At 46.4% G+C, this 13241-nt stretch overlaps 1 protein-coding gene across 1 annotated transcript in view; it reads right to left on the reverse strand.

Moving 5' to 3' along the window:
• The window catches only part of CMTM4 (CKLF like MARVEL transmembrane domain containing 4), a 34202-nt gene extending 26417 nt beyond the window's left edge, over positions 1 to 7785 (reverse strand). Inside the window, exon 1 of the mRNA XM_048958573.1 lies at positions 7457 to 7785. Within this exon, the coding sequence (XP_048814530.1) occupies positions 7457 to 7642 (186 nt within the window). The 5' untranslated portion in view covers positions 7643 to 7785. The remainder of the gene's footprint in view (positions 1 to 7456) is intronic.
• Positions 7786 to 13241: the final 5456 nt, after the last annotated feature.

Consider the following 13241-nt stretch of genomic DNA (forward strand, 5'->3'; position numbering starts at 1 on the left):
CTAAAGGTGTACTTCAACTGTCAAGTTATTTGATGTGTACAGCCTCACGTTTCACTAGGGTGCTCGGGTATTTCAGAGTAAGCAAAAGCTCTCTTTTAAGACTATCGTACTCAGTCCATATCCTTTAAAGCTCCATTTAATCCAAATTATGAGAAAACATCAAACATCCCACAACTACTAAAAGGAGAAAGGAATTTTAATGAGAAAACAATCAAGAACTTCGAGTAGTCCTAAGGAATCCATTAGTTTTTTGGGTTTGTTTTTGTTTAAAGGAAATGGTGCAAAATGTCCTTGCGATCCCAGCGTTCCCAAGATTGCAATCTGAAGGCTCCCTTAGATGCCATGCCTTAAAAGGCAAAAAGAGTCTAGACATACTGGTAAAACAGAACATGAAAAAAAAATAGATGTAGGCCAGAACATTAAAAGAGCACTGCCAGCTGCACCAGGGAATGCGTGAAGCCCTCAGCCCGTCCGGCTGTTCAGACTGCATTACAGCAGACCCAAACAGAAAGGAACCCACAGGCTCTCACCGCACAATGGCAAATTCACCTAGTTGGAATTTTACAACTCAGGAACAGATCTGCCACAGGACTGAAACCAACTCACACAGCGCAGCCCAAGCACTATAAAACATTGTTAACAACACAAAAGCCTTCAGGCTCTGCCAACATCACCCTGGCCTGGTGGCTGTCATTGCGACCATCCCACCACTGTGAGCCAAACACAGCCAGCACTCAGGGAACATTCCTCTAGCTCAGAAGCACTTTTTTCCCCAAGTGCTTTGAAGATGCTACCAAGCAATATTAAAGCAATATTAAATTGAAAGATCCTAATATTCACTACAAGGATTCATCTAAGTTAGTCAAGACATTTCCAAGCATTAGGTGCAACTATTAGTTTCTTTTAGAACAGTATACAATTAAACTTCTAATTAACTTATTCATCACATTCAAGTCATAATATCAATTATTAGAATCAAAATTATTTCATGAGATAAAGGTGAACTAATGTTACTTACAGCACATATGTGTTCCGTAATATTTATTACAGCTATGATTGCTACTTTCTTGTATGAACATTTCAGTTTAAATTGTACAAAAATACAGAAAACTACTAAAATGGAAATGCTTGTGTTTAATTACAGACAACTCAATTACCCAAAGCCACACGTCAGCCATGATGCTATTTGAACAAACTGCAGTGTGAGCACACACTTCACCCTGGACATCTACTACATGTAGAGATCGAGCGCAGCTCAATCCATGCCACTCTGCACCACGCTGACTTCTCAGTGGTGCCGAGTGCTGTGCCAGCTCCAAGACCTTCTGCCCACAGCCAGCGACACTGCTGACACATTTTCAGCCGTGACTGTGCATTCCTACATCTGTTCTACATAAAGTTTGCACAGTAAGCTTCCACTTTCCTCCTCCCAGTATTCTGAAGATGCGACAGTACAAGCCCTGGAGAAACCTGAACATGACTTCATGTTTTGGAAGCAGCTGACTACATCAATCACCTGAGAATTAATTAGGTGACTTTTTTTTTTTTTTTTTTTTTTTTTAAATTCAGAATGTACTTTATTCAGCTCTAATTTAGAAATCATGACCCGCTACCACCAGACTGACAGCAGATGATCCACTGTCAGGACTTCTATTCAAATGACCCCATGGAAAATTTCAGTGCTGAACTACTGGTTGCAGGAAGCAAGGCTTCTCACACACAGCCCTGAGCAGAGGGGGATGACTATCAACCAGTATGAAGATGAACTGGCAAACTGCATTAACCAGCAACAGAAGTAAGTGATTCCTCCTATACTGTTTACGTTACAAGAAAACCACAACCTCTTAAACTTCTAGTCCTTTTCCTTGTCTTACCTTGAAGTGATAATTAAATCTCTGGGGAGGCTCATCACAGAAGTGCAGGGGTTGGGACGCTCCTCTGAAGGTCACCGAGTCCAACCCCTGCCAAGCAGCTCCCTGCAGCAGGCCGCACAGAAAGCGTCCATGCAGGTCTCCGATACACCCACAGAAGGAGACTCCACCACCTCTCTGCAGTGCTCTGTCAGCACCAGGAAAGAAAATTTTTGTCGCCTTCCTATGGAATTTCCCATGTTCCAGTCTGCGCTCACTGCCCCCTGTTCTGTCACTGGGCAGAGCCTGGCCCCATCCAGCTGACTCTTGCCTTTTAGACACTGTAAGTATTGATCAGACCCCCTCTCAATCTTCTCTGTGCTGAGCAGTGCCAGGTCTCCCAGTCTCAGGCAGATCACCAGATGAAAAGAAGCTGCATTCCAAACCATAACCCCATTACAATTACAGTTCTCACTGCAGCATCCACAATAAATACTACGTATCTAGTACCACTTACAATGCCTCGCAACAGTAGGGAAAAAAATAGAGCATATATATTACAGAGATTACTAAATTTTCTTGCTGAAGGCAGAATTTAAAGCTATGCAGCATCTTAAAGAGAAATTTCTAACTGGAATTAGGAGTTTAGCAGCAGGACAACAGCCCACGTCCAGATGATACTTAAGAGACCCCATGAAAGACAGCAATGAAAATGGCTTTTCCCGTGGATGAAAGCCATCACCTTTTCTTCACGCACACACAGAAACAACAAAAAGCAAAGCTAGCTGGTGTTATCTCATCATCTCTCCTTCTATGGTCAATGTCGGTACAAAAATATTGCCACACAGCACACAAAGCTACAACATTTAAAGAAAAACTTAACAAAGAGAAACGAAGCAGCTCAGAGACACCCAAAAGACATGGCCTACCTAAACTGAATTTCTAAGCATATTTGTGTATTAAAAATATTATCCTTTAACATGATACTGCAAGTCCTTTTTCTAGGGCCAGATGCCAAAGACCAGCAGTATCCAATGTCAAACTCCTGACTTGTGCACAGGAAGCTACGAACAGCACCAAGAACACAAGTGCAACATATGATGCAAAGTCACAAGGACTTTTTACACAAACACAAATTTGCTGTTTGGAAATTACAACAGAACACAACAATGTAACCCTCAGAAATACCAGGAGAGGTGCACAGAGTAGTGCAGGCAGATCACGGGACAACGAAGCGGGGCAGAGCTGTTCAAGCGCTGAGATGCTGAGCACTGGATCCCACTGAACAGCGGGGCACACAAGTCGTCCCACTCTCATCACTTCTGGATGGGGGGATTCCGAGGTGAAGGCACAGGAGTGCTGGGATAATTAAACAAAATGGCTGGTTACACCTTGCACTAGTTCAAGTAGCTGGCAGTTATCTCACTGCTTGGAACAGTAAATACTGCTTTCATTTTTTTTCTATTATAAACAGTGGGAACTCTCAGTAGAATTACTGTAGGTACACGGAGGTATCGTAAACACGACAGGCTTTTTGCACTTTCATTTCTTCACTGTAACAGACCCTAATAGCAAAAACCTAGTGTAGTCCTGGCCTTAACCAATGTCTGGATCTGGAAACATACAATGATAGTAAGCCACACACCAAAAAAAACAAATAAAAAACAACCCTTTTTCCAACCTTCAGCTACTCTCCACCAATGAAGATAGAATTTTTTACTCAGAAAATCATGAACATATGAACTGCTATTCCCACCAGATTTTGTCAAGCCCAGAATCTTCCCTCCACCAACAAGCAATAGCATACAGAACAGGAACCAGAGCAGAGAAGCACGCAGCGATACTTCCCAGTACGCTCATCACTGACTTGCAGCCCAGAGACCTCCCAAGCAGAAGCATTATCTCCTTGAAGAGGAATCTGATGGATTTTTGGAACTGGCACATTAAGAACATGTCTAGCACTGTCTGAGCCACAGGGGCCACCACTGCCTACTGCGGTCACCCAGCCTCCCCACGGCAGCACACCAGAAAGGTTTATGACACTGCTTCCACCAGAAGGTTGCTCTGCAGTCTTGCTGCTCCAGATGAACCATTCCAAACTACCACCAACATGACAAGACCTGGCTCAGTACTGTTTTGTAGATAAGTGCTCCTTGATCCCAAATCAACTGCCTACGAAAATCTAGCAGGATTCCAACAAGAACAGTGGGATTCCCATCAGGATCCTGACTTGTTTCCTCATCGCTCAGCTGGTTTCCTGATGAGAAGCCCACCAGGAGATGCAGTTCCAAAGAGATGGAGAAGCAGGCATCAGGCAGGCATGATTTTCCTCAGAAATTTCAGTAAATATATTCTGACACCCAACTCCAATAATAATGGTAAAATTCTGCAAAATGCAGAGTTATAACAATGAAGGAAAGACAGTAACACATTTAGAAAAGCTGGTCCTTTTCTCTCACACCTTCAATTTTATCTAAAGTCAAACAACTCCCCAAAAAGAAGTTTCTCATATGCCAAAAAAACATTCTCAGGAAAGGAGAGAGAGACTATGTTAGTAAAAGTCAAGGAAAGGGGGAAAAAATCTGAAACACAACAAATCGGTTGAGGATGTCCATAGGAAAGCTTTGCACTTGTATCTGCTTCATCATACAATAGTCTCCATGGGAAGTATTAAAGCCCCCCAAAGCATAAGAAACGTAAAATTACACCACAGAGAAATGAAAATAAACTACAGAGCTTTTCTGTTCTCATCTCCAAGGACAGCCATCACAACACACTCAGCACATAAGGGCACTAGCTTCTCTTGCCTTCTCCTGTCCCAACGCGACCCGCTGCTCAGCACCTTCCTCTTCTCCTTCCAAAGAGTCTCACAGCTCTGCCCAACCTCCATTACTTCAGGTGCTTCCTCACACATCCAAACACACACATAAAGCTATCCCACTGCAATGGCAAGGAGTAGCTAAAGAGCTGTTCTGGAAAGCTCACCTAACAACAAAGTCTTCAAAAAAAAAAAAAAAGAAAAAGAAAAAAAAAGGTAACACTTGCTCAACGCTTAGCTCTTCTACAAGGCTACTTGTTCCTATTACTTTCTCACTAGTCTTCATATCACATGCTAACAGCCATAGATAGCAGTCAGCCATATGTACCAAAAAGTTGTTAAATTTAGCCTTGACTAATGAAAATCCCAAATATCAAAATAGTTCTCTTGGTTCACGTATCATTTTATCATTAACAACATGCAACGCTGCTCACCCTTATCTGGGAGCTGAGGAAATGGAAGCCAAGAGAAGACGTGGAAAGTGCTGATCACGACATGAACCATCAACATTATCATGTGTTCACAATGCAGCAGGGCTCCTCTAAAGGGCAGTTTATGGCATATTCTCTTCAGATACGGATAACAAGCTAAAACCATCCTCCCATCTAGCAGCGCTTCAATTACTCCACAGGCCTCCCCCTCACACTGCTTTCCATCTTGCAACAACTCCTGCAGCAGCATTTTGAACAGATGAAGAGCAACGTACAGTCCTGCAAGCCCTCTGCCTTTCCTTTCAGGCTTTTGCCTTTTCCCCATTCCTGGTTCCTTCTTTTGAGAACCAAAATGGGACACGTGGATGCCACCATGGCAGCACCCAGCAGCCCTACCCCATCCACAGCACGAGAGCTGTGCTGTGGGAGTCCTTCAGTGAGAGATTAATGCAAGTGGCAGTGCTTGTTCTCAACTGATAGTTCTGCCTGCCAACCTAACACAAACCCTGATGCTAAATGAAGCATTGCACTGTCATCTTTCCTGCTGCATTTCTTTCTTAAACCAATATTTAGAGACACTGTTAATCTCACACTTTTTTTTTGGGGGGGGGGGGGGGAAGATGGAGGAAGAGAAGGTTCCCATCTGTGCAATAAAGGAGTTCCTCCTCACTTTTAAAAACAAGTCAGCACTACACAACGGCCTTTGACACATTTCAGTTCCCACAGTACATTAAAGGCATTATTAAGCATAATAACAACTAAATTACACTTGGCAAATAAGTGAATTCAGTGCATCATGGAATGAGTTCTTCCTTCTTCTCGTCCAGGACCGCTCTGCTTCCAGTCAGCGTGCAGAACTCAGCATCTTGCCCCACCAGCCACTACCACGAGCCACACAGCTCCTCTGGAGCTCAACCACACAGAGCCTGAGCTCGCTGAGGTGCTGCATAGTCCTCCAGCCTGCATCAGTTAATGCAGTTTGTCAGCTTCCGACCGCTGCATTCACATGCTCCACACACGAACTACATGTCCCCAGTGGGAGACACAAACGTTCCACAAACCTTTGAAATTAGTTCCATACAAATCCATATGTTTTCATAACAATGTTTTAAAACACTATCCTAACAACAGTAGACATTTATTTATGATCAGTGACCACTCGTTGAATGGCAGGCTTCAAAGGTGACTTGCTGGAGTTACCAGCACACTACAGAAGAGATCAGTGTGGGATCAGAAACAAGGATCCCAAGGGCAGACATCTTTCACCTACTGGGCAGCCCCACTGCACAGTTCGTACTGCAGGGCCAGCTTCAGCAGCACAGCAACAGGTCGGCACTGCACAGCAACAGCAGGTCCTCCAGCCTCACTCCTGAAAACACGCAATGCACACACTGCCACTGCCTGCTCAGGGCACTCACGTAACACTCCCACATTTTGCTCTATCGCGCAGGGACAAGAACACAAAAGGCACTTCCAAGTGCTGAGTTCCATTGCGTTTCTGTAGACATGGTGACAGCACAACCTGCCGTGACCCCGCGCTCACTGCTGGACCCGAGGGACTTCGACTGCACCTTACATGAAACCTGCACGTGCAAGCTCTGCCTTGCACAAACAGCAGTGGTTTTGAACACTGAAGTAACGCATATGAGTTCTGCTTGTATTTAAAAACGCTACAGCTCTCAAGGAATTTATTTATTTTACGGAAACCATTTGCAGCACCCCATAAGAAACTACATAGAAACCTGTTTCCAAATTACTGCCGTTTTCGTATCGATTTTAAAACATCTTTCAAATCTATCTGCTAATTTCAAGAACGTGAACAGCGTGCAGCTGCGAAGCGCGGCCCGGATGGAGCCCCTCGTCAGCAGCACCTGAGGAGCCGGGAGCCGTCACACCGCGACCGCAGCGGTGCTCGCATCCCCCGAGGGCTCCCAGCCGCCAAGCGACGGAGCCGGGCAGCGCCGGATGAAGAAACGCTACCTGAATTCTTTCAGAACGGAGAAACGTTTGGGTTGGGGTTTTTTTTCTTTCTTTTTTTGATTGCTTTCAGGGTTTCTCCTCACTTCGGGCTCAGGGAACTCAGCCAGGCACGCACGCAGCGAGCGCAGCTCCGGCCCCGCGCCGTTCTCCCTTCCCCTCCCAGGAGCGGCTCATCGCTCCGGCACCGCGCGCGCCCGGCCCCGTTCTCCTCACATGCTCGGGCGGGCCCGGGTCACGGGCAGGCGGCCGATCGGCGTCCCGCGGGCGCGGGGTGCGGCCCAGCAGGTGACGGACGACGTTCGCTCCACGGCCGCTCCGGCCCGAGAGCCGCTCCCGAGGAGGACGCCCAGGAGGCCGCTCCGCGGCGCGCTACTCACCACCTCGGCCAGCTTGATCCTGCCGAAGGTGCCCCGCAGGTACTCCAGGTCGCAGCGGAGGCCGCCCAGCCCGCGGCGCTGGCTGACGGGCTCGGTGGTGGGCTGGTAGGGACTGCTGGCCCCCGAGATCATGGAGGTGCTGGACGCCTCGCCGTCGAAGCCCTCCAGGTCCTCGCCGTTCCTCATGGTGCCGGGCTCGGCGCCGCCGCGCCGCCGAAGGGATGGCTAAGCCGCTAGCGGAGCGCCGGCCGCATGGCCGTGCCGGCCGCTGGGGCTCCGTCAGGCGGAGGGGCGCGGGACGCGCGAACGCCGCATGGCGCCGCGCCCCGGCCCGGTCCGGCCGCCTCGGCCGCTGCCCCGCGCGGCAGGAGCCCGCCCCTCTCCGCCCCGCCGCGGGGGGGCGCCCTCGCCCCGCCGAGGGCCGCGCGGAGTCGCCGTGCCCGCGCGCGTCTCCCAGCCCGGGCTCCCGCCGCCCCGCTTCCCTCCCGCCGCTCCCGTCTCGGCACAGCAGCTCCGGCCGGGGACGTTGCCGTTGCCGTCGCCACCGCTCCGCCCCCCTGCGCTCAGCGGAAATGGCGGAGAGAGCCCGCTCCGCCCCCCGGCCCTGCCCGGCACCTGCCCCCGGGGCCGGGTCTGCCCGCCCCGCCCGGAGCCTCCCGGCTGGGGCGGAGGCAGCACCTGCCCGGGGCCGCTGTCTGTCCCGCCGGCGCGGTGCCTCCCGCTGCCGCCCCGTGGCTCCGAGCGGTCCTTGGCGCGGCGCTTCGCCTGGTCCTTACCTGTTTTGTATTCGCGGTAGAAGTTCCCACCGCTGAATCCGCACGTATCGAAAAGAATGTTGCTATCGTTCTGGGTTATTCAAGGTGGCCTTTGCGTTCGCAGAAAAAAGAATTGCAGCCCTTGCTCCTGACATCCCTCATTTCTCTCACAGGATTTTCACATATATGTTAATTCCTCTGTTGCTTTTCTCTTGCCCGAGTGTTTTACCATCGCAGTACTGCTGACACCAACAAAGCAGGACTTTAAACCTTGCAGTATTTTTTCCCGTTCCCATTACGTTCTGCTTCTTTATCAGTTCTCCTCTTGTGCCCATACATTTAGCGTTAATCTGCAGGAGACCACATGCTGCTTTGAGAAAGATCTTGTGAGCAGTGTAACATTTCTAAACATCCAGCAACCAGTATTTGGATTTATCTCCTGCACTTCCAATCTAGACAGCAGTAAAGGAGGAAAAAAAGGTAGTACTGCAGAAGGCAATTGAAGGTCAAGGGAGAGATGGCTGACTGATTTAGGAAGAAAGTGAGATAGAAGCCTCAATTCCATTTCAATTCCACTTTTTTGTCTTCTGTGAAGCCTTCTGCAAGCTTCCTAAGGCCTTTGTTTTCCTTCTAAAATGGAGGACACAAGGTCTAAATGCATTTAAAATCATCAAAGCACTCAGAGAATGCTGCAAGTATGAAACCACTGAAAATGCTCCATTCTTCAGGGAGCTAATTGCCTGAGTCGTGGAAGCACAGTAAGCATTCTCTTTGTTGCAACGTTATGTCTCGGCAATGTTATTTGAACACAATTACGGCCGTGCTTTCAGCAGGCATGTTGACACCGTCACACACCGTGGTTTCAGACGTTCTACCTGTGTGCAGGGCAGCAGTACTGGCACCGCCAGCCGCAGCCATGCTGCCCCTTTCGGCACGGTGAAGCACGCAGTGAGCTTCCCCATGCTGTAAGTGGCACAAAGCCAATACCAAGCCATACTGGGGGGTTTTCTGGCGTCCTCTTGGATGGGTGGGTGGGCTGGACAGACTTGGCAAGGGCTTGTGAGGTTTCTGCCAACATTTAACAAAGGAATCCTTTACACACATTCTTGCCTGTTACGGCACCTTTTCACTCTGCTCCATAGCACTTGAAGGAAAAAAATGTCTACGTTTAATATGTAAATAAAAGTATTGATCCAGTAAAAAGGTCATTGCATTCATCCAAGGCAAATCACATTGCTTTCAGATAACTTTGTTTTCACAAGTTCGTGAGCTCTTCAAACAAAGCCTGCTATTTCACTGCGCGCCTGAACTCCACAAGTTGGAAAATGGGGATCGTGTCAGTGATCAGCACTCAGGATAACATCACTGCATCAAGCTAATAGCCAGGTCATCGCGTTTGTCAGAGGACGCTTCACCTCCTTCAACAAATTGAGTGAAGAGTGGAAACAAGCGAAAACCTGGACGCTGTTCATAAGCGCTGGAATTGAAGATCTGTATTTCTACAGAACGGGTAAGCCAGCTTTGGCAGAATTAAAAATTCCCCATCAGAAAGAATCTCCAGGACTGTGATGATAAGCTATAACCAAATGATAATCTACGTGTAAATAATGAGGAAAAAAATGATTTTAAACATTATCACCGATTAGACTGAGCTCATCTCAGCTATTCATACAGCTTTTAATAAACTTCAGCCTTCAATACACCTTTTAATAAACCTGTGAACTTCCTGGGGGTTCATTTCATGAAACATGTTTAAATTTCATTTTCAAAATTAACATATGGTTCTATTCACAACAACTTAAAACCAGACTTTAGAAGTTGCATTGGTATAGTTTTAATGCACAAAGTATTCTAAAGCTGATACATAAAATTTTGTAGATCTGAACAGTGCTTATTGTGAGGAAAACGTAGTTAAAGCATGAAAGGAATTAGAATCCTAACAGGAAAGCTACATCTATGCAAGTACCTGAACAGAGCAGAGAGGTTCTTTAAGAAAATGCTCCAGTATTTCCACATGACCTACCGAAGGGAAGGAGCACTGGTATGCTGCCAAATTCCAGGAGAGCTGAGCAGTGATTAGAATTTAACTCAGGAATCAAGAGGATTTTTTTCCTTGAATTTCTCAATGCATAAAATTCTGAAGCACTCTCAACTTTACATTAAAAAAAAAAATCTAAAAATGTAATAAAGAATTTGCTTTAGGAAAACATCTGGTAGTTTTAAGTGCCTTATTTCAGCAAATTCTTCACTTCCACAGCCTGAGTATGGCATGCACACATCAATTCTGTGGCCACTGGCAGCATAGGAAGCAGGCAAATAACTGAGCTGAGTTGGTTATAAAATAATGCAAGTATAACATGGATAAGACACAAGTTCTGAAACAGGCTTTCAGTAGAAAGACAACTGGATTCAATGGCAGGGAGTCAGGCAGTCAGTGATCTCTAACTGGCAGAGGATGGCCACTGCTAAGTGGGGCAGGGATGCCCGCCTGACCTCAGCCAAGCACAGCTGAAGAGTACTGCACAGCCTCCCAGGCTAAGAACACTCTACACAAAGCCACCCCAAGAACTGCATTCCTTAGCTAGGGGTCAAAGCAGTCAGATAGAGGGAAGTAATAAGAGAAGCAGACAGGAGAACAGAAGGGACCTAATTTAAAGGGCAATGTATAAATGCTTCTAGTGCTTCTTCCACTGAACGTTCTCAAAACATAGTAATATATGCTCACATCTACATTGTTATACTATCACATCATCCCATGTATACTTCAACATCTTCACCGGTGTTCCAGCACTCAGCAAAACATCCAGAGCAGCCCTGCAAGGCCTTACAGCCCGATTCCCCCAATATGTGCATCACGGGGCAGCTGTGAGGGTTCACAAAGGCAACCAGAGGACACTGGTGGCTGGAAGTCATCACAAGACCTGTCCCAGGGAGCTCTGTAGGGCTGGCTTCACCTTCTGAAGGGGAAAAGGGGTTATATCACTCCTGGAATTTCACCATCAGCAAGCAGAACTTCCCCTTAAGAATAAAAATTAAGACACTACCGGCAACGAAATCAGTCTTTGCAGACTGATGAACATTTTACATGCTATGAACAATGAACCATCCAAGAGAATTTTTTTTCTCCTGATTAGAAATTGACATCTCCTTCAATAGCATCTACTGGCCCGTTCTCTCCCCTCACCTTCCTCACTGGTGAAGCATTCACTGACTCTTTTCACCTCCAAAAGCCTTCATGGACATCTGCAACCTGCAAGTGCCAGACAGGGATTACACCACAGCCACATCTGGGATGAAGGGCAGCAGGCTTTCTATATGAGGGAGGTTAAATTAATTTCTATAAAAAACAGAAGCAAAGCCTCATGTTCTTCAGAAAAGTGCCAGTGGACTTTTAATGATGCTGGGAACCAGCCAAGGCCGTGGGTTGTATTTCTTTTGAAAGAATTCTGTATAATGAAGCACACTGAAAAATATGCAGAGAGACTGACAGCAATGTTTACTTTATTCATGGCATTACATTTATTCAGGAAACAGAGGGGGAAAAAAAAATCTCAACTGAGAAAAAAGGTAGTCTTCTTCCAATAATACCATAAAAATACACAAGTCCAGAATAGAAGGTCAAGGAACAGCAGTTCCCTCTGACTGCATGGCCATGGCCATGCTGCCCTGTGGCATCTAGAGTTTTTTCAGCAAGAGATGGAGTATGGAGGATACAGCAGCCCTTTGGAGGGAAAAAGATCATTTTTATTTTTTGAGAAGGTGGAAGAAAAATTGTATAAACCATGCCTTACATACAAAGTTTTAAAGGTCTCTCAGCAGGCTTTAAATAAAATGTATAAATAAATACGAAGATGAAGTACACTCACTGCATTCTTTCTTTCCATGGATGAAACGGGCCAGCGAAAACAACTGACCTCAACTGTTTTAATACTGTTTGCTGTTACGTAACCAAACCAAGCAGTTCCTTCTGCCTCTGGTGGAGAATTGCAAAGGTTTTAAAAGTTCATTTTTTAGTTATTCTTTGGAATTTGTTTTACCTGCAGTTATTGCTTACATCAGCTAATGTGACAGCAGTTCAAAGAACTTAATTCACTCAACAGCACTTAATTCCTACATGCAACAAAATTTGACATTCAGCAAATTTGGCTCTCCTCCTTGCAGAGTATTTCTTTCTTTAGTTATTTGGTCCTCTACATGCAATGGAAAGTTTAGGCTTTTTTTTTTTTTTTTTAAACAGGAAAAATAATTTCAAGTCTTCCATCACTAGCTATAAACTCAAGGCAGGCACGTTGCCCCAAATTTACAAGGCTGTATAAAGCGGAACTAATAAATCCCAATTCCCTGCAGACTTCAGTCTTCTCTTCCCACCTTCCCACTCACCCCTCCCACAGAGCCCAGTGACCCAGCACCCCCCGAGGGTCCCCTTTCACACGCAGTAGGCTTAGCTCCTATTTATGTCTCTAACTACTGCTTGAGCAAAAGAAAGCAACTGCTTTGCCAGGTTCCATGTGTGCAGACTGACAGATCTGCGCTTGGCCTGTCTCGCCTGCCGACTGGCCAAACTTCCTTGGCAACGCTTCCCTAAGCACAGGAAGTCTTGGATCTATCTTCTCTACTGAGCCACTAATTTTCATGCAACTGGTATTAGCTCAGTGAGCTCTGAGATCCTTCTCAACTGAAATGGCCTAGAAGACTCAAGTTGCTTATAATGAGAGGGTAGAATAGGACAGAGCACACATGCAAAAGCAAGAGGAAAACTGTGGTCAAAGTAAAATATTTTAAGTATGACAGCATTCTGTTAATAGCCGTGCTGTACCTTCTGCTCAGCTAAAAGGTGATCCGGAGAGATTCTGACAAGCTAAGTTTTAAATATTTCAGATCCTGCCATTTTCACTGGCAATCTCCCAGCCCTTTACAACAGCACTGCAAGGCGTTGCTTGTTTTTAAATCAAAACATCCTAACACAGCCAGTTGAACAGCTGCTAGTTATAGCTGCCTTCTGGCAATCCAATGTTTTTCTGGGTCACGTG

Source organism: Lagopus muta, chromosome 12 (genome assembly GCF_023343835.1).
Source record: "Lagopus muta isolate bLagMut1 chromosome 12, bLagMut1 primary, whole genome shotgun sequence".
Lineage (NCBI taxonomy): Eukaryota > Metazoa > Chordata > Aves > Galliformes > Phasianidae > Lagopus > Lagopus muta.